The 25,589-nt window shown below is 37.6% G+C and overlaps 1 protein-coding gene across 1 annotated transcript in view; it reads right to left on the bottom strand.

The window, feature by feature from the left end:
* LOC135085043 (uncharacterized) overlaps window positions 1-17,382 on the bottom strand; it is a 95,244-nt gene extending 77,862 nt beyond the window's left edge. Inside the window, exons 1-2 of the mRNA XM_063979823.1 lie at window positions 17,185-17,382; window positions 10,677-10,774 (exon numbers count right to left, since the gene is read on the bottom strand). Coding sequence (XP_063835893.1) covers window positions 10,677-10,734 — 58 coding nt within the window. The 5' untranslated portion in view covers window positions 10,735-10,774; window positions 17,185-17,382. The remainder of the gene's footprint in view (window positions 1-10,676; window positions 10,775-17,184) is intronic.
* Between the last annotated feature and the right edge of the window lie 8,207 nt (window positions 17,383-25,589).

Raw genomic sequence — 25,589 nt, 5'->3', positions numbered from 1 at the left:
AGGTCTAAGCCGTAAGATAGAAGAATCTTATAGCCAAAAACATGGCAGATGCAGCAGATATCAACGGATTTAAAACTGGAGTTCATGTGTATCCTTGTAGTTTTGAGTCTCTAGAGCAGTAGTTCTTAACCTTTAAGTCATGAGGGACCATTTTACCAAATTTCTGTCTTGTCAGGGAACACCTCATAATCGGTCAAAACCAGTTTGACTGCAAAAATCAGTTAAAAGTGGTTTTGACCAAGGTGTGCAAGTGCACATCGTGGACCACTTGGAATGCCTCCAGGGACCACCAGTGGTCCGCAGACCACCGGTTAAAAACCACTGCTCTAGAGCGTCCCTTCCTCCACCATGCGTAAGAATGTTTCAAAAATACTGTCTAAGGTCTGTAGCTAAAGGTCTAAGCTGCAAGATAAAAGAATCTTCTAGCCAATAACTTTAAAACTATAATTTGAACGAATTTTGCTATTAGTGGACAAATTTCTGCTCACGATGGACTAATTATCTGCTATACTCTCGACTCTCTAAAGCACAACATTTATAAAAATTTTGCTGCGGTAATGCACTCCAGGTAACAGTGTGTGATGCTCATTGCTCATAGTGATTTTCGATACAGAGCCCCGTACATACGTTATACATAAATTATGGAAAGAAAACACCCAGACCAATACAAACAAATATGTATGCAATTTTAGTATGATATTTTTATTTATTAATAAACAAAAAGACTGAACAAAATTGATGCGTGTACTGATTAATGTAATTAACCACATGCAAAGCTTACTGAATTGCAACAACTATAATTTATTATCCAAGCTCTAAATAATCGCTACTACGAGTAACTGATCATAAAATGTTTTTCCAATCGCTCAAGCTCCCGAGGATCTACCGATAGATCGGGTGACGTAATCTTGAAATTATTTTAGCCGGCGCGGAACTTCCGGAAGGTCGGGTGACGCCACGCCTCTTTGAACCGTGTTTACTTTGGCAGTTATATTCTATATTTATTCGATTCTAAAATATATTCCCAAAAATTTTGAAAGTTGTTTTAATTTGTATCACTTGGATATGATTTGTATTACAAAGTGCTGTGAGTGTGACGCTTGAACGGAAGGAAGTCAACCTAACCTAACCAACTGCGTATTTCTAAACTGCGTATTTCTATACTGTGTAGCCGCGAGAGCTCTTTGGCGCGCTGTCTTCGGCGAAGTATTGCGCGCGCAGATTTTGACAGCGCGAAATACCTACTTTAGCAGAAATACCAAGCCTTAACGGCAATCTTGTATTATTACTCAAAATTTTAGGTACCTAAAATCGTGTGACCAACGTATTTCGCTTTCTCAATTCAAAATAATTATAAGAAGATATTTTTTTGACTATTGTGTGGAAAGTATATTTAATTACGATGATTTTAGTATATGCTACACACAAATTGAATGAAAATTGTGAATGCAGTAACCAAATGTTTCATTGCAACCGAAGGTGTGACACGATGAGAACGCGAAAAATGACCCCGTTTTTTATTGTTTCATGTGATTTTATCGTATTATTTTTGCTTCTATTACGATAAAATTTATTTTATATGTAGCTAAATAGATATTTTATCATCTGATTTCAAAGGTATTGTTCTAACTTATACCGTTTATGAACTATTATTGTGTGACCATCAAATTTGAGTGTAAATGAGAAGTACCCGCCTATCGTTTTAGCGCTCACCAGTTAGCGCCACTGTAGAGTAAGGTCCTGTCACTTGCTAGTAGCGAAGACAGTGGCTCCAACTTGTGAGCGCTAAAGTGGTAGGAGGACTATCGCATTTGCACTCATCAAGATGGCGCCACTGTAGAGTAAGGTCCTGTCAATCGTCAGGGGTGCCAACTGTTAAGTATAAATACGATAGCCCTCATTGAAATAAGGTTGTGTTGTCAACTTTTTGGCCACTTTAGGTGTCACGAACTATTTTAAGTTGATTTTACACAAAGTTTTGGTCGTCAACTGAACGAATTCACGTGCATTAGTTAATCTGTATTAAACAAACAAAGCTTAAAGTGTATATTACCTAGTTATTACTTTATTTGCACATCTGTTTTGAACTACTGCATCGCTACCAATAATATTTATTACTATAATGTTGACACAGTCTATTTTGATTGTTTTGAATTCGATTATTAGGTAAGAACGACCTTGCACTGATTATAGTGTAATGACAGTTTTGTTTTGAAATTATACAAATTCAAATTCTTTATTGCTTCATGTTGGTATACAAAGGTTCTTATAGACATACGCCCGTATTCACAAACATTACTATGAGGTCTCACAGTGCGCGTGGACGCACAGGGTGACACACGAACCAATCACAGAGCTCTATTCAACGATGTGCGCTCGATTTGCTGCTTCACTTAAGCAAGCATCGTTTGTGCTACCATAACATCTGCTACAACGAGGGCTATTGTTAAAAACGAAGGCACCACTGACGAGACATCATCATTTCAGCCACAGGACGTCCACTGCTGAACATAGGATTCCCCCAATGACTTCCACATCGCACGGTTGGTAGCGGCCTGCATCCAACGCCTTTCAAAATGTTAAACTGTTTGCACCACCCTATTTTAACCATAATAACAATAACCGGTGCTTTTTGTATGGCTTGACAGATTTTTGACGTTTGTCAAAGTTAAAGTAAGATGAAGCAACGCAGCCTTACTTTTTATAAATCAAATCCTTCGCATGTTCCAGTTAAGCAGACCAGCTTTGTATGTAAAAATTACACACACAGTGGGAGTAAACTTTGTAGGCGTTATGCATAAAACCAGTCATCTCATACAACTTCCACCGTTGCAATATCAACTTTAACTCCTTGTGATAAGGTGCCTGAAGTTTTTATTGAGTAGCATGATAATGTGAGTTGTCACGGCCATTTTTGGACACAAAGGTCGTTATATCAACGTGGGAGTCGATGAATAATAAGGACTTGAAGATTTCCTTGGTCTTTGTTAATGTGGGAATGAAGAATGTTCACTAATTTTGTTTTTTAGCTTTCTGTATTCTCTGTTAAAAATAAAAAATACACGTGAAAGAATTATTTCAATACGTCAATTAGTTTCCAAGATATTGAATTTTAAAAGTGCGGGCGGCGGCCAGCCCGCCATTTTATGCGCGTGACGTCATATTACAGTGACTGGCTCATATTTGTATGGGTGGAATCTTGCAAGCTGAATTAAGACCCACTTCCGGACAACCGATTAAGCTGAAATTTCGCAAACACATGTGATTTGGATGACCATGCAATATTATGATGACATGGAGCTGATCTGATGATGGAGCTGGAAGGTGGCCATAGGAACTCTATAATAAAACGACTTAAATCCATCGAGTTTGGGCTCGTTCGTTTTGTATTGATGAGTACTTTAATTCTATATAGTAATCAGGGTCTAATGATGGAGCTGGAAGGTAATTCGCAAAAAAACGACACAATCGCATCAAGTTTGGATTTGGTTCAATTTTAATTTCTGTGATGGGTCTGGGTGTTAATATGTATAATAAGTTTGTATTTACAAAAAAAAAAATATTTAAGTATGTTTATATCCGTTTTCTAGTGAGCGGACACTGTGAATGTACGTCACGCGGGGTCACGTGACCGTCGGCGGGACTCAATATTTAAGCGAACTTTGAATGCCTATAAAATCATAACTACTGGGTATTTTTGAATGAAATAAAAACTAATGTATTTGTAAATGTAAAAGCTTAACTGTAGGTTAACTGTTAGGTTTCAAGTGATTTTGCATACCTAGTAACATTCTCAATTAAGAAATAACTGTGGATTCTACGTTCGTTTTTCTTGACGTCATTTTGACTTATCACAAACGTCTATGAGGTCTCACAGTGCGCCTGGACGCACAGGGTGACACACGAACCAATCACAGAGCTCTATTCAACGCTGTTCGTTCGATTTGCTGCTTCACTTGAGCAAGCATTGTTTGTGAATACGGGTGTATGAGACGTCATAGTAGTGGGATATACCTTCGTTCGTTCGTTTCAGCCAAATGACGTCCATTCCTGGACAAAGGCCTCCCCCAAGGATTTTCACATCGAACGGTCTTGCGCTGCCCGATAACACGTGGCATGTGCCAGGCACCTCTCGCGACTCTCACCAGATCGTCGGTCCACCTAGTGGGGGGCTTGCCTACACTACGTCTTCCACCCAATTGCTGAGTTACCCATGCCTAAGTCGACCCATATACAGGGTGAAACTGAAATCGTTGGCATGAGTCGATGCGTCGCGGGGCGCGTCACACCTTTTAAAATAAGATTCTACTCATGATGATTTCTGGTGAAGCTTCCACCCTCGGCCTGATCGTCACTTTTCATCAGGTGAGATGCAGGCCAAGAGTTTGTATGGATATTTTATAAATTATGTCCCATCTAAGCATGAAATCCAGGACAGACTTACACCATTAAAGGTTCAGCCAAACCAACGCGATCAGCCGGCTGATCGCGTTGGTTTAAGGCGTAGCAAAGAACAAAAAGTTGGTGTTTGGAGTTTAACTGTTGATTTCTTACGCCTATACTATTTTACTATAGCTAATTATGCATTCCGGCCAGTAGTTAAATGAGAAAAGAGATACTGTTAATTTTAACGGAACACTAATTGCTTTACAAATTGCGGATCACAGTTTGTTTTATTATTTAGATTAATGTTTTGAATGTTAACTATTGTAAAGGATTCTCGTTAGAGTAGGCGCACAACGTTGATTTTTAGTTGGCCGATAAGTAGTTGTGCCCGATTTTATTTGTATGAAGAATCGGCCAAATCGAATCGGCGTAGTGTGCGCACTCCCATACATGCCCATACTGATCAACTGCCCGACTAAACTATCGGCCGACGAAAAATCAACGGTGTGCGTCTACTTACTCTTAGAATTGAGTTCTTTCTTTGTTGTAGTTTAAAGATCTGTACAGTCAGCGTCAAATAGTTCGTCACACCCAAAGCGGCCAAAAACTTGACAACACTAAAAGTAGGCGCACACCGTTGATTTTTCGTCGGCCGATAGTTTAGTCGGGCTGTTGATCAGTATGGGCATGTATGGGAGTGCGCACACTACGCCGATTCGATTTGGCCGATTCTTCATACAATTTGAAATCGGGCACAACTATCGGCCAACTTAAAATCAACGGTGTGCGCCTACTCTAACTTATTCTAATAGTAACAAAGACTTGTTGCGATTTTGAAACGTCAAGTGGCAAAAATCAACTAACAGCCCGTAGGTATTGATGATGGTAGCGCCCTCCTGTAAATGTCACAATTTGAAGTTTGTCTAATGTGGCCACAATCGAAACTAATAGGTAATCCAGTATAGATAGTAGCGCCCCTGACAATATTATTATCATAGCTGAGACGGTTCAGTGTACATCTATACGACTCCATAATCGAAGTCGAACCTTAATTTCGAACTCCTCCTATGTTCTTCTGATTAATTTCGTTGCGGGTCCAATGACAGTTTAACTTTCCCCCGGGACAAACTTGACCTTCATTGGTTGGGTTTTTGTGGCGGTCAAGCTGTAGATCCTGGCTACACAGGAGTTGCAGTGGTGGGAATGAGAAGTGGGAATAGTCCCGTATATGACTCCATAATAGTAAATACCTTCGATACATGGTGTTTCCATTAAAAAAGAAAAGGAAATGCAGTCTATCATAATACCTAACAAAAAATTAAGTGCACTCTACTAAACCACCGCTTGCTATCTTTTAAATAACTTTTGAAAGAAAGAAAGAATATAATAAAATATTGAAAGCTTAATAGCGCGTCTATCAAAAGTTTTTGTCGCGTACCCGTAACACCCACACTCCTGCGCACCGTTAGAAACACGCGATAATGAACCTTATTGTATTGTGATAAGGAAAGGATATTTTTTGCGGTCCAATTAGAACTAAATCGTTTTTTTGATGAATAATGGCGTAACGGTGCGGTACATTGACTGTTTGGTTCCTGGCGGTGGGAGCAGATAAAAAGGTTTCATGAACTCACAAATAAGTTGTTCTGCTACCTACACATCAATCTCACATGTACATACAGCCAACCCTCAGGCAAAGTATAAATGTAGGTTCGTTCGTTCGTTCGTTTCAGCCGAAAGACGTCCACTGCTGGACAAAGGCCTCCCCCAAGGATTTCCACAAAGTCCGGTCCTGCGCCGCTCGCATCCAGGCACCTCCCGCGACCTTCACCAGATCGTCGGTCCACCTATTGGGAGGCCTGCCCACGCTACGTCTTCCGGCTCGTGGTCGCCAATGTAAATGTATGTGTTACAGTCAAAACTCATAATCGGTCAAAACCACTTGACTGCAAAAGTGGTTTTTAACTGATGCTCTTGGTCAATATCACTTGACCGATTATTCCAGTCAAAAGTGGTTTTGACCAAGGGCGTTAGTCAAAACCACTTTTGACCTGATGTTAAGTGAGATGCAGTCTAGGATGGTACATACCTGCCCTACTATGTGCCTATTAACTCTTACCTAGAAGAGGCCCGAATTCATATTTCTACAGGGTGTTAGGTAAATGGGTATATGAGCCGACACTAGTCCATGTTAACATGGTCATATAAATGGTATGGTGAAGTCAGAAAATTGATATCTTCATTTTAATTATTTTAATTTTCATACAAATCGGATTTTATAAAATTAATTTTGTAAGAAAATTTAAAAAATTAAAATCATGATATCAAATTTCTGATTTCACCATACCATTTAAATTATATGCCTATGTTAACATGGGCTAGTGTCGGCTCATATACCCATTTACCTAACACGTTGTATAATAAGAAGGTTGAATTAGGTTTGATTGTAAAATAAATAAGTATTATGATGATGATAATGAACCATGTCACTGTTACACATTATACACATGATTCCAAAATATCACTTTAGACCAAAAATAGTTTAAATGGTCATTATAATCTGAATAAGTTGGCCAAATGGTCAATGTCTCTATACTATAGAAATGGACAGTAGTCTCAAATTTTGGCAAAGTATAAAATTAAAATTTTATTGTCAACTTATCGTATGGATTGAACGGTTTTTTACTTGAATTATTTTATAAAACATTATGATAACCGAGATGGCACAGAAAGACTATAGGGGTGGGTTGCACCACCTATCTTTAACGGTAACTATGACGATAACCGGTGCTTTTTGTATGGAATTTGTCAGATTTTTGACGTTTGTCAAATTTAAAGTAAGATGGTGCAACCCAGCCTAAGATGTGCAATTACAAAAAAAGGAGAAAATCTACAGGGTGTTAGATAAATGGGTATATGAGCCGAACATGGGCATACAAATGGTATTACAGAAATGTGATAATTATTAGAGATGAAACGGATAGTGGTTTGGCCGGATACCGGATACCGGATATCCGGCCAGCTGCTAGGCCGGATAGCCGGATATCCGGCGGCCGGATAGTTGGCCAATTGTCTCGTTGCATGTCGTAACGAGTTTAGCGTCGCACAGGTGCTTCGAACGCGATCAGTGGGTCTATTAGTAGACTAGACTAGTCACACTTTTCGAAAATCGAATCCGTCCGAATACAGTGTGAGTCACGATAAAGTGTACATATGAATTAAGGTGAAACTAGACCTATTTTTATCGACAAAAAAGAGGTCCAAAATTTTTTGAGATTTTTTTTAAATTTTTTATAGATTTTTTTTCTTCCAATTACTTATTGTAAAGAAAAATAACTTTTAAACTAAGAGATATGTCCTGATAAAATAAAAACAGTAATAATGCTAAATAACAGGCAATACTAAACACATAAAATACCCAGAAAATGCCAACAAATAATAAAAAAAACATACTTTTTGAAAAAAATCTAACTTTTAAATTCGTGTTTTTTTGGTTATTTGATAAATTTCTCTAAAAAATGCCCCTATAACAGGTGGTTTTTATTAGGCCCGGAGAGGCTTAGTTCAAACGATCATTGCAAACGTTGTGATAGGGATATAGATATGCGATTATTGTTTTTACAAAAGTAATACGATAGAGAATAATAAAAAGTAATAAAAATTTCTTAGTTTAAAAGTTATTACGTTTTCTTTACAATAAGTAATTGGAAGAAAAAATTTTTTTTTAAATATTAAAAAAACATCTCAAAAAATTTTTGACCTCTTTTATGTCTATAAAAATAGGTCTAGTTTCACCTTAATTCATATGTGCACTTTATCGTGACTCACACTGTATAATGTCAGATTTTGCGATTTCGCTTGCCATCGTGAGTGTGTGATTGAATAGCGAAAATTAAATTAGTTTATTTGCTGCGTAATCTGACTGAACTGCATCATGTCATCAGATCATCAGTGAAAAAAAGATCGCCTATTTTATTTGGCAATATTTCGACATTAACAGATATTTACTTTTTATGTATTCGTCATTAGAGTGAATAGCCCAGAAAAATATTTTAGTTTTTTGAAAGGCTTTAATATGGCTTTTTTGTAACATTTTGGACTTTAAATAAAAGCCGTCATTATTATAAGCCATTTAATTGACATTTACCTCAAAGATTAATGCATTTCATTTTATTAATAGGAAATTGTCGTAGTTTTTTAATATCCGGTATCCGGCCGGATAGTGAGTTACTATCCGGTATCCGGCCGGATAGTAAATTTAGGCCGGATATCCGGCCTACCGGATAGTTACCGGATATCCGTTTCATCTCTAATAATTATCATCATTTTATTTTTTTAAATTTTCATACAAAATATTTTTTATAAAATCCGATTTGTATGAATAAATAATTAAAATGAAGATATCAATTTTCTGACTTCACCATACCACTTAAATATGCCCATGTTAACATGGGCTAGTGTCGGCTGATATGCCCATTTATCTAACACCCTGTATATGAAAATTGACATTAGACCTATTTCCATGACAGTTTAAATTTTCCCTCGGGACACTGACCTTCACTGGTTGGGTTGCTGGCGGTCAAGCTGTAGATCCTGGCTACACAGGAGTTGCAGCGGTGGGAACCAGAGGTGGAAATAATCCCGTTTAGTCGACCAATATAAGATGTTTAAGTGGGATTTCTGTGTTACTTTCTATTATGGCCGAATTGTTGAAATCAAGAGCATGAAATCTGAGCATTTGTTGCCGTATCAAACGCAATAAAACGGTTTAAACGACTAACTCATTAGCAATGTTGGTCAGTGGTAATGCTAGAGCGAAATAAATATCAAATGTAAGATAATACTACTGGCCTTCTTATTGGGGAATTAAACAATTAAATATCTGTACTATTCTATTCTATTACAGACTGTAAGACAGCTACGTAAGATAGATTTTATTTTATGAGAATGTATTGCAAAAATTAACAATAAGTATAGATTATCCACGAAGACGCGCCCCACCAATTTTTGGTCTCGGTCGCGCAGGGTGCGGGGAGTTTGATCCGAGCAATCCGAGCGGCATTATTGTAGTGTGCGTGTGCACTCCTGGATGATTTAGCGTGTACCGATAACACTCAAACATTAGCGGAAGAATGGTGGGGTGCGTCTTCGTGGATGAAACGATCTATAGATTTTTTGTATGAGAAAGTATTGAACAAATTACGAATAAGTAATCCCGTAAACCCTTCCAGCTAAGTTTGTGTTGGGTTTCACCTCCTAACTAGTCTAAATAAAGTCCCGAAGTCAGAAAGTGTGTTCCACGCATTTCCCTCTTAATAATCTGGGGGCACGGCAGTGCCCCCACCAAGTCGAGCAAAAAAGCGGCACGGCCGTACCATCCTTTTCTCGAAGCAATTCAGGCCATTTTCGACCGCCTGTAACTTCGTTGTGGATAAAACTAGAAGGCTGAATTTTCATTAGCTATGCAGGCATTGTAAAGACACGGTATATTTAAAATTTCATTCAATTTGAACCAGTAGTTTAAGAATTATAACGGGTCAAAGTTACTTAATTTTGTCACTCACTGACTGACTGACTGACTGACTGACTGACTCACCGATCATCAAAATTCTAAGACACTTCTAGCATACCTAGAAGCTTCAAATTTGGAATATAAGTAGTGTTTGGTGTATGAATCAAGGAAAAACTAAAATATTTGGGGGCACGGTAGTGCAACCGCCAAGTCGAGCAAAATTTTTCAATTTCGGTCCAGTTTTCTAGATACATAACTGCTGTCTACAAAATACAAAAAGAAATGAGATCCCATCAAAAACAATACTTGTCAAAAAAACCAAGTCTCGCAACTCAGTTGTTCTACGGTAAAAAGTTGTGAGATCCATGTAATACCAAGTCCAGGCCAGGAAATCTTTAACGTTTTACATAAATATATTGACTTGGTCATCGCATGAAAACACGTGTAAATTAAATTATTTAGTGCGATGGCCAAGTCAATAATTTATGTAAAACGTTAAAGATTTCCTGGCCTGGACTTGGTATTACATGGATCTCACAACTTTTTACCGTAGAACAACTGAGTTGTGAGACTTGGTTTTTTTGACAAGTACCTATTGTTTTTGATGGGATACTTTATTGACTGGACTACTTGTTCTGTAATTTTACGCATACGTATTTATTTATTTATACTTTTGCACATAAAACTGTACATTGGCGGACTTATTGCCTAATGTGGGTACTTGTGTATACAACATTATGTAATTATTGTTCAGAATACATAAATTGTATAGCCTTACCTTTAGCTAGGGCCATGTGGACGAAAGTCAAACACAGTAACAATTTCACGACCGCCATCTTGTGTTGACTTTTCACTTCACTGAACACAACACTGGTCCTGAAACAAACGAAAATCACTTTGAAACAATAAAAAAAGCTAGTTACTATAGGTCGAGAGCTTAATTCAGGAGAGGGTGGTGTTTCTGTAACGTCAAACTATTCTTCTATATATTCTATATATATTTAACTGTGTATATTTAACTGTGGAAACTTAATTGGTTTATGTGTTTTCTTACTGCAACTTAGTTAAATTATATTGTAACTGTATGTTTCCCAAAAATAAATAAATAAATAAATAAACTTCAGCGAGACTAGATCTCCTTCAGCTTTGCATGCTCTGTCACGTCATAATATGTCAATGTCACCCCTCACGTGCTCCTCTCTTACCTCAGACACTGACTGAAAAGCACTAGATCTATAATTAAAATACAGACGACAACACACCAAGAAAATTCTGATTCTAAAAAAAACATAATTTTTAGACCCAAAAAACAATTTCTGCTACATACCTTCTGCTATACGACTATTTGGTGACAATACGGGACTATTCCCACCTCTCGTTCCCACCGCTGCAACTCCTGTGTAGCCAGGATCTACAGCTTGACCGCCATAAAACCCAACCAATGAAGGTCAAGTTTGTCCCGGGAGAAAGTTCAACTGTCATTGGACCTAACGAAATTAGGCTTAGAGTCTCGCGAAGAACATTTCTGTATGTTATTGTTACGGGGTGTCCCCAACCCGTCTGGCCATGGGTCGTGCTCCTGCAGTGGGGACTAGACAATACGTAACAAACAGACAAAATTACTATCGCATTTTATCATCAAAGATATGCATCAGAAAGTATAAAATAACAGCGTTATTTTACAGACAATGGCATCCTGATGTATCTTATTAATTTAATTACTGATCGCTCGGGGAATCGAACTCGCTACGGACCGGTGGCTGCAAGCCAAGCGTAAGGTTTACGGTACATTATATTGTGGTTTCAAATCAGTTGTCTTGTATGATGGACAGATGAATTTAATGAGTTATAAAGTCAAAGTCAGAGCTTATTCACGTCCGTATTCACAAACATTACTATGAGGTCTCACAGTGCGCGTGGATGCACAGGGTGACACACGACCCAATCACAGAGCTCTATTCAACGCTGTGCGTTTGATTTGCTTCATCGCAGGTACTTGTGTGAGAGAAGAAAATAACATCATAATTGTATGTTCCATAAGCTTATTATCCAAGCTAAGTGAGGACAGTTTAGCGTTGTGTGATTGCGTTAAGAATATTCTAACCAGGTTTCCAGTGTGGTCGGAGCACACAACAGTAACTAGAAAAATGTTCGTAAATACACTTTTTGTTGTTTTTGTACTCATTAAGACCGTAACAAGGCCTGACCACGGTCTGTTGTTTTTTCACGTGTGTGGTCTAGTATTGATTTTAATCATTAAATTTTAAAAGCCTCTTTTTTGGTTGTCAATTAGTGTAACTTGATGTTGGTAGAGTAATGATGATTTTCTTAATAATGATGATTTATGAGATAGAAATATGTTGGTGCTTTTCGTTCTGATCTTTCAACGTCTATTATTGTGAATTATTGCTGTTCATTATTAGATTTTTCTACTTCCTACTTCCAGATATTAAAGGATTTTAAGGCTGAGTAGCACCGCCTTATTTTAATCGTAACAGTAACGATAACCGGTGCTTTTTGTATGAAGTTTGTCAGATTTTTGACGTTCGTTAAATCTCTCATATCAGCCTAAATAGATACTATAGATAAGTTACAGTTAAAACTCACAATGAGTTAAAAGTAGTTTTCATCAGATGGGGCATCTTTGCAGTCAAAAATGGTAATAGTGGTATACATTTACCCCCTTACTAAAACTTACACGCTCGTTGATCAGTGTTTTAAAGTGACGTTTAGTATGGAAATGTCATTTTCAAACAATGATCAACAACTGTGTAAGTTTTTATTAGGAAGGGGGTTAAAATTTACCGAGTGTTTAGGAGTGAAGTTCACATAAATATAATAAGCAATTGATAATGTTTACCAAAAATGGAAGCGTTTTCGATTAACGACTCTCCTTTAGTCACGTTTGCACGCCCATGAAGTATCTTAAACTTTGACAGCTTGGCGGACTTATTGTCAGGAATAAATGCTTTACTGATGGCCATCTTGAAAAAAAAAGTACTGCTTTTGTTCCCTGCAAGTGCCTGGCAATATTTTCAATTTTTAATCAGCATGCAAACGTGTGATTATTTGAAAGTGACTTGATTACTTAGAAATGATTTGATCATTTGACAGATCTTCCTACTAACTCTTCCTTCTTCATTTTCATATTGTTCACATTAAATTATAAGGCATTAATCAGCCTTTTTTGCGACAAAAGTAAGATAATTAATGTCCTTTCCCTGAACTTCATACCACCTTTATGCAAAATTCATCAAAATCGGTCCAGCAGTTTAGGCGTGAAAACGTCACACACATATTTTCCCATTTATTATTAGTTAGGATGTGTAGACGCGGCATAACTAGGCATAGTGCATTCGTGTTTAGAAATAGTGATTTTCTAAGGCTGGGTTGTCTTAATAACGTCAAAAATCTGTCAAACTCCATACAAAAAATACGTTTAAAGTTAGGTGGTAGAACTCAGCCTAAGTTAAGCAGCTCGCCGTTTTACTAATTAGTTCAAAGCAAACTTTGAACTCATTGACCAATGAGGGCTATCGTTTTTATACTTAACAGTTGGCACCCCTGGCGATTGACAGGACCTTACTCTACAGTGGTGCCATCTTGATGAGTGCAAATGCGATAGTCCTCCTACCACTTTCGCGCTCACCAGTTGGTGCCACTGTCTTCGCTACTAGCAAGTGACAGGACCTTACTCTACAGTGGCGCTAACTTGTGAGCGCTAAAACGATAGCCCTCATTGAAGTAAGTTCCGACAATTTTCATTAAATGGTTTGATTTAACCACAGTATAAATACGCCTTACACAGTTTCACTATTTTCTTAACGCGAATGAACTATAGTGATAGACTTGCAATCCGGTCCAATATGGCGACTATGGCCTAAGATAATATGGTATAAAGATAGTATACTGGTCTCATAAGGAAGGCAAATTTAGCATAAAATACTGTTTGTATAAATCCTTCCCACGCAGGTTTAAATACTCGTCCATGTGTCATTATTATCTGTACTTATTATTATAATAATGTGTAGGTAGTTAGGTAGGTTCTAGAGCTTATGGGCTAATACCAATCAGTCAATACTGTTAAGGAAAGACTAGGTACACTTTTTGACAGGAGGCAAACGGTACCTAGAGGTAGAGCATGAACGACTTGCGTCTTCGAATCGTTTGCGTATTCGACAAAATTCGATACTCAACCTTCGAATTAAACGATAACTTGACCATTTTGATTTTGATTCTCAAAATAAGTTTAGTGCAACCATTTCTCACACTAAGTTCACTTTACGACAAGTTCACAAGGACGTTGTAGTTTTCGTACTAAATCTTTTGATTGCGATTCGAATACGCAAACGATTCGATCTCGAAAGTTTTGCGTGCTAACCGTACTGATGGTAAGTGATTACCGTCGCCCAAAGACATCCGCGTCATCTGCTTTTAAAATAAACTAGAATAAAACAATCCTTATAGGTTTTCCTGTGTCTTTCATTAACTATCTCTATACAGATTGTTCTTAAGTCGGTTTTTTTTGACTAAAAATTAGTATGTAGGTAATTGCAAATCGTCAAGTGCTCTTAAGGAGCCTTTACATGTCTCATACATAATAGGAACCTTAATAGATAGGGCATATCTTTTCTTAAAGGTTACTTAACCTTTTTTTGTCACCTGTCATCCGCTTTACAATAGAAAGAAGTCAAACCTTAACTTCGTTCTTCTGATTAATTTCGTTGCGGATCCAATGACAGTTTAACTTTCCCCCGGGACACACTTGACCTTCACTGGTTGGGTTGTTGGCGGTCAAGCTGTAGACCCTGGCTACACAGGAGTTGCAGCGGTGGGAACGAGAGGTGGGAATAGTCCCGTTTAAATGTATCATTACACTGGGGAACAGTCATTTTGCGGCATGGCAGTTTAGAGTCAATTCTGTATGCGACTAGTGTGCTGAATACTAGAAAAATATTAGATTTGTCAAATTGACTCTAGATCTTGAGATAAATACTATTAACTATTTATATGAAAAAAACCAAAATAAAAATACCAATCTGTATAAAAAAAATATTTACACTAAGATCATATTTAAGAACGATATAGAAATTAAAAATATATTTGCTTTTCATCAAATAATAGAAAAAAAACTACAAAAAGCTTTTTCTGTAAGCTTTTATGTTATGGTTTTGGTCAGGATAATTCCATAATTATGGCAACAGTAATCAGCCACCATCTGGCGGTCCCATTGACCGTGGATATCATTCTTCCACTATCCTGATGTTCTGGTGGAACCGTTCTGCTTATTCCTCACTGTAATCACCTAGATTATGGGAGAACCTGTCCAAATGGTTATTGTAAAAAAAATAATTTAATTCTCAAATTAGCTCCTTATGTGTAAAATTTTTAAAACAATTTAGCAACCAATTCTGAAAAGTCTGGTGCTCTATGACTCCCCAAATATTGTTGACTACTAAAACAAAGCTTAGCCATGCTTCAGATTTAATTTGTGTTTGTGGTTTACAAATACAGTGTCTTATATAAGAGTACGGATTTGCGTTCAATCGAATTTATTTTTTCCGTATTCAAACAGATGTTTCAGGACGTAAAGGACTTTAATTTGGCTGACTTTTGATAATTTTAGTGATTAGAAAGCTCATTTCATATCTTTGGCCTTCCAAATTGAAGTCCTTTACGTCCAGCTTGACTCCAGTATGGCAAAGAGTCTACACAAGGCTTGCAGACGATATTGGACCCCCAATATTTATTCTTTTATGGAAGTTTTATACCAAAGTATGCTTGGTAGGTTTTTATCACTACCTCCATGATCTTATTTCTTTGCTTTTGTAAGTTTAGAAGCCAAATATTAACAAAAACTGTTGGGGTTGTAAACGCAAGGTTTTCATAATGAACTCATATTTTTTGAGACAAAAAGCTCTTTAAAAATTAATTTAAAAGACACAAACTGATAATTTCAAGGTCTAGTAGCTGATTACTAAATTGTTGTAACTACAACTACACTAATACATGAGTAGAAAATAAATCTTAGTGGGTATAATCAAATTAATATAAGTTTAGGGAGGGTCGTTTAATTTTTTTCATTGATTTCTTGCGTCTCGTTTATCTCAAGAACCAGAGTCAATCCAAAGAAAGTAAATGCACACCATTTATGTCTAATACAAGTGTTTACGAAATCCATTAACAAAATAGATGCCGCAGATTTTTTTATTTTTTTTGTTCCGCAGTGTTATTTTTGGCCCTACCATTTCTTTATTATGGTCAACCCACTGCCACTATCATCATAATCATCATCATTTTAGCCACAGGACGTCCACTGCTGAAAATAGGCCTCCCCCAATGACTTCCACATCGCACGGTTGGTACTGCCACTATGCTTGCTACAATTTTAGAGTAAGTATGTCCCTTTTCTTTGATCTTGTACGAGTGACCTCGTTCCAGATTTGATTCCTAACGACATTTCAATGGTTGACATAAAGACATTATGGAAAATAGCTTGGAGATTGATGGGAAATGGCACAAATCACATACGATTTAGTGTGAGGCCATATTTGCCATATTTCAGTAGGTATTTTATTTTAATATTATTTTATTTATCAGGTAAACATACAGCTTATATTGTAACACAGGTAGCTTAAAAAAAAACAAGCCTTACATTAGCCTTATGTACACTGTTCTATGTGCATAATATAAGTTTGAAATAAATAAATAAGCTTTGGTGTCTCAAAAAATCATTCTGGTCATAAATAAAAAAAGAATACCTATGTTTTGTTTGTGGATAATAAATTAAAACCTAGAATCAGAAGATTTGCCCATTTAATAAAAAAAGAGACTTTAAATGATTGCTGCATAGAGATTAACAAACCTAGAGGTAAAAATGATTAGTAAAGAAAAATTTACTATGTTTGAATAATAAAAGATGTGCTAAGGTACTAAAACTAAAGGAAAGTAACTATAACGATCATGTCTCTAGATTTTAACAATAATCCACCAAAATTGCAATGTAGAGTCACTCAAAAAACTGCACACATGACATCATTGCAGTTTCGTGGCCTTCAACTACATTTGTAAGTTGTAATCCGTATTTTCTTGTATTACATAATATTTTTAGAACTACCAACCTTCAGTTTAACGAACATAACCTAAAAAATAACAAACGAAACGTCAAAACTGCTAAAAACAAGTGACAATCGCACAAATTTAGCTTTTTAATTCAACCAAAAAGTTCGAACGCCTATTTTATCTGTAACCAATAACTTATTACCAACATAAAGAAAAAAACTCACTTTTAAAAATGCACAGGCATAACACTCCACCAAAACAGTGTTTGTTGACAGTACACAACTCTGAATGGCTACTTTTTACTGTCAAAAGTTGTTTTACACTTCTTTTTTGAGTTGGTGCCACTTTTTGTGTGTGTTTTTTGTGTTTTTTTCGCGTTTTTTTTTGTGTTTTTTCGAAATGACGTGTGTCTCGCGGCGTGTAGACCGACTGACTGGAAGGCGAGTCGCCTCGAATACCTTGTGCTGTAAGGCTGCGCACACGCAGCGGTCGATAACCTGTTTAGAAAAGACTTGCGTCCGCTCCTGTGTTTGCTTGCGTTATTTCTATACAATATTTTCGAGTCTAAAAAGGCACTTTTACACTTTTTTATGCTCTCCGTAGAAAGTTTTCTTAAAGTAAAATTACGTTTTTAATTCAGTCCTTTTTTTTTCGGAAACAAAAATATTTTCAAACATTTTTTATAGAGTTTGACTCTCGGAAAAGTCTCTACTAAGTGCACCTTTTCCCTAATAAGAAGTTACTTGCAAAAATGGTCTCTGCCTCTCTACCATTCTTCTAATTTCTTTATTTTCTTCCAATTTTTGTTTACACAACACATACATATTTGTGTACTATTTATGATTAAATAGCTTTTTCGACTCTTAGATTTACAAAACATGCGTAATATTACTACAGATAACCTATAATCTCAAAACTGACTGATAGAGACTTTTAAAAGATACAACGCTTTTTGACAATGATTATTAGTGGTTATTATTCGTTAGATAAGTACGTTCTTTATTATTTATGAATTTTTTGCCAGATATATCTCTATCCTAAGACATTTGAAACCATTTTTTTTTGTTTAATAAGTTTCAAACTGGCTTTCAGGACGTTATTAGAAATAGTGTAACTTACCTATAGCAAATATAGTATTATTTTTTGTCGACCGTTTAGTCAGAGGTCAAGGGTTCGATTCCTTCACGGTAGGTACATTATTTGTGTGCATGAACATATTTTTTTGTATCGGTTTATTTCCGGCTTATTCCACTATTCCCCGTTAACGCCAATTGGAACTTATAATGGGGAATAATGAACTAAAAAAATCACTAATCCCCATTTCGTTCAAAATAAAATCCTAATATAACGGGGATTAATGAACTTTTTAGTGTAGTGCAAGCTTTGCTTAGATGGCGCAGTGTATATTAATAGCCAAGGATTTTTATTTATTGATTTTAAATGAAAATTAAATTAATAATTACCATCCTCCATTATGCAGCAGCCTTTACAACAAGTCACATACTAAGTGAGAGCTTTGAAGGCTGCGCTGCCTTCTGTCAACCAAACGACAAACGTGACATCAACCTTCACACGTTAAACAAAAACCCACCTTAACGCCCTACACATAGAGTTGATTTTGCAATGGGGACCACGTGTGCGCACGAGTCGATCGGTTTGCCATTTTAAGTTTCTGACGATTTCGATTCTATCGAATTCTGATTGCGAATATTTTTATTGCTTTACTCGATTAGACTTTTATAATACGTTTTTTCATTTCTCATTATCTTAATATTTAGTAGTGATAAAATTTTCTGTCAAAACAAAAATGTTCTTTTGAAAATTACTACAGTGAGAGTCAAATAGATCGTGGCACCCAAAGTAGCCAAAAAGTTCGCAACACGTCTTTGTTACAATGAGGGCTATCGTTTTAGCGCTCACCAGTTAGCGCCACTGTAGAGTAAGGTCCTGTCACTTGCTAGTAGCGAAGACAGTGGCACCAACTGGTGAGCGCTAAAGTGGTAGGAGGACTATCGCATTTGCACTCATCAAGATGGCGCCACTGCAGAGTAAGGTCCTGTCAATCGCCAGGGGTGCCAACTGTTAAGTATAAAAACGATAGCTCTCATTGGAATAAGGTTGTGTTGTCGACTTTTTGGCCACTTTGGGTGTCACGAAGTATTTGACGCTGACTCTACGTACATACATAGTGAAAAACTAAGTAGATGGAGCGACGCAGCAAGGATGACATGTGACGTAATAGTACACTATAAGTATATCTATACTTACTAATGTTATAAAGCTGAAGAGTTTGTTTGCTTGAACGCGCTAATCTCAGGAACTACTGGTCCGATTTGCAAAATTATTTTGGTGTTGGATAGCTCATTTATCGAAGGTTTTAGGCTATACAGGGTGTCCTAAAAAGTGCCTAAGCACAGAAATTTAAAACAATCATTACTCGAAAACTATCAAAAATCGCGGTACATACATGGGGGTGATTTGGATAGCCCTAGTGATGCTCTACCTCTGGGCTAGTTCGGCTTGACACTAGTTTTTGGGACATCCTGTATAACATCACCCTACCGCCATAGGGGCGGAGCAGTAAAGAAAAATGTTGCAAAAACGGGAAATATTATTCAAACCATTTTAACGTGTACGAAGTCGCGGGCACAGCTAGTCTTATCTAAAGCACACTAAGCATAATACTCGGTTTCTGTTAAACGGAGAGTAGAGGAGATAAGAGGAGATGTGTTCACTCCCGAATCTAAGCGGAGAGATGTGAAAATAAAGATTTTCAAGCTCTTTCAAATTCTAATTCAAAATCTTCCTTGCGTACTGAATTTTGCTATAGTAGTAATTTTATCTGATTAGTTATTTAAAACACATCTCCTCTTGTGTCCACTTTGGTGGCCTTATTCTATAGGTCTATAGCGCATAACTCAGCCGGCAGCCAGCACGGGAGGGTCCCGCGTTTTTGTGAGGTTTCCGGCGACTGGGACCGCAATTAACTGGGACCGCGGTCCCAGTTGCCGGATCCGTAAAAAATTAAATAATTTTTGGTCCGGCGACTGGGACCACTCATAAATTTTAGTACTGTACCGATTTTGGCTTGAATAATATATTTTTTAAATTATCTATGACTGGTCCTAGTCGCTGAAAGAAAAATATTTTTTTTTTATGAATCCAGCCACTGGGACCGCGGTCCCAGTTAATTGCGGTCCCAGTAGCCGTTACGGGAGGTTTCAAACGTCAGCGTGACTTCAAAGGACAATGGGCAAAATGGTACCCGGCTCCAATAGATATGTCTCTAGTATCGTTTGAAAGGTCTTACCAAGATGAACAACTTTTACTATGACCACCAGCCTCAGATCTGGTTGTGTACGAAGATATACATACTTTTTTTCAGAATGGTACCCGGCTCCAATAGTTATGTTTGTAGTGTCATTTGAAAGGTCTTACCAGGACGAACAACATTTACTATGGCCACCAGCCTCAGATCTCGTTGCGTTCGAATATAAAGATACTTTTTGTGTAACCTAAGTATCATACAGTATGGAAGGCAGACGCGCTCGGGGCAGGGCACCGACGAGATGGTCGGACGCGGTGAGGAAGACGGTGGGCGGGAGTTGGCATCGTGCGGTCCACACAGCTTATGACCGCAGTCTGTGGAGGAACACTATCTGTGGTCGCGATCCTCATCAGTGAGTGGCCGAGGAAGAAGAAGAAGAAGTACCATACGTGTCCATCGTATGGCACTTAGGTTATGCGAGGCAGGAAGGGTTTACTGCTCCAGCATCCTTCCTTAACTCTATAATTATTGATGGGGATAATTGTGAAATAAATATTTTTATTTAAAGAAGTACCAACTACCCCCTTATTTATAAAAAGTTACACCTAGGAAGAACCTTGGATTAAAATGTAATTTCCATACCAAATGACAATTTAAGCTAGAGTTCAACTAGGGTGTAACTTTTATTAATAAAGGGGTTAAAGTTTTATTACTTCTTAAGGGTTTTATTATGGGTTGCTAAAGCGAATAAACCCACAATACCCAATAAGTCCACCCACAAGATGGACCGACGACCTCATAAAGGTAGTGGGAAGGCGCTGGATGCAGGCCGCTACCAACCGGCCATTGTGGAAATCATTGGGGGAGGCCTATGTTCAACTGGACGTTCTATGGCTAAAATGATCATGATGATTATGATGAAAGCGAATAAAGGGCTAATAGCTTGGGTAGTTCATCGTAGGTATAATCCTTTCCTTTTCAATGCTTCTTTTAGTTATATTAATAGATTGTAGTCATAATACATACTCGTATACATGGATGATTGTGTTATACTATCATTATAATACTTTGTGGAATTACTGCTTTCAAAACGTGAATTAGAACTGGCCCCATAGCAGACATTTTCCTACATCTGAAGGCCTTTTAAAATATATCGCACCCTTAGAATGAAAGTGACCGAATCCAAAAAAAGCAATTTGTGGTAAATGAACAAGAAAGTCTTCAAAAAAGTGTAGTCTTGAATACATTTTACTATATCTCTTTCGTGTTCCGTCGCATTTGATTGATTTTAAGTAGATTTATTGATTAACATTTTGAGTTAACATTGGCAGAGTATTTTTTGTAATTATACTTTATTTAGTATATATTTTGACATAAAATATAAAGTACTTCTAAATTAAGTCACTTTTTTACAAAATACTTTTGAAACTGATGAGATTTTTTATTAATTAAGTCTGTTTATGACGCATATTGCAAATGAATCTGTTGACATAAGTCATTACTATACTGAATGTTATGTGAATATAAGGTAGTGAACATGGGCGTAGCCACGGTGGGGCAGGGTGGGGCAAGTGCTCTAACCTGTCAGGTACCTAACCAAACCTAAAAAAATAATTATCTAGGTACTAACTACAATACGATGTACACTACCAACTACTTTTTGGGTGAAAGATTTGTAGGTGAGCAATAAGACAGTGTTGGATAATTCGAATTACACATTCAGATATTGGGTGCTATAAGGTAGCCTTTTTGTATGAAAAAAACTAACCGAGGTATAACCCAAGGGTATAGTTTGCTTCTTAGTCGTTCGTTTCAGCTGAATGACGTTTACTTATTGCTGGACAAAGGCCTACTCCAAAGATTTCCAAAACGACCGGTCTTGTGCCGCCCGCATAGGCACCCCCCGCGACCTTCACCAGATCGTCGATCCACCTAGTGGAGGGCCTGCCACTAGGTCTTCCAACTCGTGGTCGCCACTCGAGAACTTTTTTGCCCCAGCGGCCCATCAACTCTGTGAGCTATGTACCCCGCCCACTGCCACAGGATTTTAGCGATTTTGCGGGCTATGTCACTTTGGCTCTACTGCGAATCTTCTCATTTCTGATTCGATCGCGCAGGGAGACTCCGAGAATAGCACGCTCCATCGCCCTCGGGCCTTCTTATGAGGCCCATAGATAGCGACCACGTCTCAGATCCTTAAGTTGTCACTGGCAACACACACTGGTCAAAGACTTTTGTTTTGAGACACTGCGGCATTTCGGACGTGAGAATATTGCGAAGCTTCCCGAACGCAGCCCAGCCGAGATGAATTCGACGGTTGACCTCTTTCTCGAAGTTGGACCTACCTAACTGGATTGTCCCAGGTACACTTAATTGTCAACAACTTCGAGTGTAGTCTCCAACTTTCAGAGGTGTGGGTTACAACACGGATATTTGACATGATTTTTGTCTTGTCCATGTTCATTTTAAGAACCATTTGTTGAGAAGCTCTTCATCCATCGAGAAGCCATCGAGCATGACTACGATATCTTCCGCGAATCAAATGAAGGCGATGAAGTCTTCGCTCTGCCTAGCGCTCATCCAGCTCCAAAACCCCGAAAGCTATACCGAGAGATATACTCGAACTGCAAAATCTTTTATCTCGAAATCTTTTCAAATGCCTAGGAGACTACGGAAATGTGGACGAATGCAATGACAGGTTCGTGGGAATTGTCCAAACGACTGGGTCTAAGTTCTTTAAAACCCGTCGTTCAAAAGGAATCAAAAAGATCTCTGACCTCACCAATAAACTTATGGAAGAGACAAGAAACTTGGTTCTGCAAGTATACTCAACTCACGACCTACGCCAATTTGATACAAACCCAATTAAAGAGGCGACTGAGCGTAACAAGGGCTCTATAGCAAGAGATCTGTCTGTTGGCCAAAGCCAACTGACCAAGCTGAAGACCGAGGATGGCAGAGTCATCTCGTCGGGGCCTGAGATATTGGAAGAGGTTGAGGTTCTACGGAAAATTATCACGAGAAGAAGAAGTACGCACACCTGATCACAAATCTAGCCGAAGATCACAGAGCTAGATTGACCCGACACTATAAGATATCTCGGACGTCAGTCTGTGCGAGATTAGAATGGCTCTCAAACACCTGAAAAACAACAAGGTACAAGGTGATGATGGAATCAAGGCTGAGCTTCTGAAAGCAGGTGGAGCGCCGGCACTAAAGGCTCTTCAGAAGCTGTTTGACTCCGTCATCCCCGAGGGAAAAAAGCTCCCAGTCTTTGTTTTCATTATCAGTTTGTATGTTTGGAGGTGTTATTCCCATCAAACTAAACATATCTTGAACTAACTCGTCTTGATGTTATTTTGACTATAGAGTAAGAGCTAGTGAACGCCAGACCTACGTCATTTTATAAAAGCTGAAAGTTTGTCAGCGTATGCTCCCAATATAGGATATACTATAAAATCTGATTTTTTATGTTTAATATTTTGGCAATAATTAGAAATATTTTCCCCAACACTCACACAGTTTTGACAGTTCAGTCAGTTTTTTAGGGTAGCACTAAAGCTCCCAAACCCACGATGACCCAAACTTCATAATTCACCAACATTGTAACCTATATTGGGAGCATACGCTGACAAACTTTCAGCTTTTATAAAATGACGTAGGTCTGGCGTTCACTAGCTATTAGTTTACTAGTAAACTTGTGAAGTAAAGTCTGAAACAACACAACTTATTAAGCTCTTAAGTACATAAATTTATGCATATCTTAAACAAATTTTATATTAAAGCGACATATTCCAAAAATATGTTAATCGGTCCTTTTTATTTTTTCTTCTACACAGGCGCAATATCAAAAATAACAAAACTAAATTAGGTTAGTTCAGTCATAAATAGTCCTATTCGTAAAAGTGTCGTGTATCCTTCATTTATATTTTTAACTAAACAGACCGAATCCATAAATGAACACTGAATACTCTAACATATTTAGTTTAAATACAGACCTATTTATTAAAAGGTCACTTTCTGACAAAAAAATCATGAACTTACCTTTACAGTATTTTGGTAATAAACAGAAACAATTCGAGATCCGCCGATGTTTTACACGTACACTCGCAAGCACCGCCGACGTAAAACTAGTTCTGCCTCTTTCACACAATATGCATACATGAAAAGCGGGACTAGTGAAAGAGACCGAAGTATGCGTTGCTCTGCCTTTACTAAGAGATAGGTCACTTTATCTATACAGGGATATAGAGCATGCTTTATAAGGTCAGTTTATGGTGAAATCGAGAGTAACAGGAATTTTGAGTTAAGTCACTTTCATTCTAAGGGTGCGATATATTGGTTATGGCTATTGGAGCGGGTACCACTTTCCATACATTTGTGCCCATCATCCTTTGTATGCTTCGTGCGTGACGTCATCCTACTACCTATATAAATAAATAATAAATAAAATATCCTTTGACATTTTACACTGCGCTTCTAGTCCCAAACTAAGCAAAGCTTGTACTATGGGTACTAGACAACGGATATAAACATATTTAAATCCTTTTTTTATTGTAAATACATACCTACTTAATATAAATAGAAAACACCCAGTCCAATACAAACAAATATGTACTGTGCGGGAATCGAACCCGCTACCTCCGGAATAGTAGTCCGTTTCGAACCACTACACCAAACGGCTGACTATAGTAGTTTTGTTTGTTATAATTGTTATAAAAGTCCGTCTGTAAGGTAATTGCAATACCAATACTCAATCAAAGGAAACCTTCCTTTCCATAGTTTCTGTTTGTCGACGATACTTACCGATATAACTATACATTTACAATATTTTATGTTGTCTGTCAGTCCACCAAAACCAGTCCCGGTCAACGAACCCTCAAAACCGGGCGATGCATCCATGCTAATTAAAATTAAGGATTTATTTTAATGTTAACTTGAACTACGTTAAATAATGAGCAGACATAAACTTTAATGACATTATTAATGCTGCAGAAATGCTGTCCGTTTCTTTTTAAAACTTAATCTGAATACTGAGGATTCTCAGTGTTTCAGGACATTTAAGCCCGTATTTACAAACATTACTATGAGGTCTCACAGTGCTCGTGGATGCACAGGGTCAAACACGAACCAATCACAGAGCTCTATTCATCGCTGTGCGTTCGATTTGCTGCTTCACTTAAGCTAGCATCGCTTGTGAATACGCCCGTTAGTGTCCACTGCAGGAGCACGACTCTCTCCAATTGGCCAGAGGCAAATGGAGGATTTGGCCTGCACTCCCCACGCTGGCCAGACGGATTTGAGAGGAATTTTGGTACCTTTAAGACTAAATTAATCAATAATAAAGAAGATATAACTAAT

This window comes from Ostrinia nubilalis, chromosome 27, assembly GCF_963855985.1.
Source record: "Ostrinia nubilalis chromosome 27, ilOstNubi1.1, whole genome shotgun sequence".
In the NCBI taxonomy this organism is placed as follows: domain Eukaryota; kingdom Metazoa; phylum Arthropoda; class Insecta; order Lepidoptera; family Crambidae; genus Ostrinia; species Ostrinia nubilalis.
The sequence above is the reverse complement of the archived record's forward strand: the minus strand, read 5'-3'. Positions and strand labels throughout refer to the sequence as shown.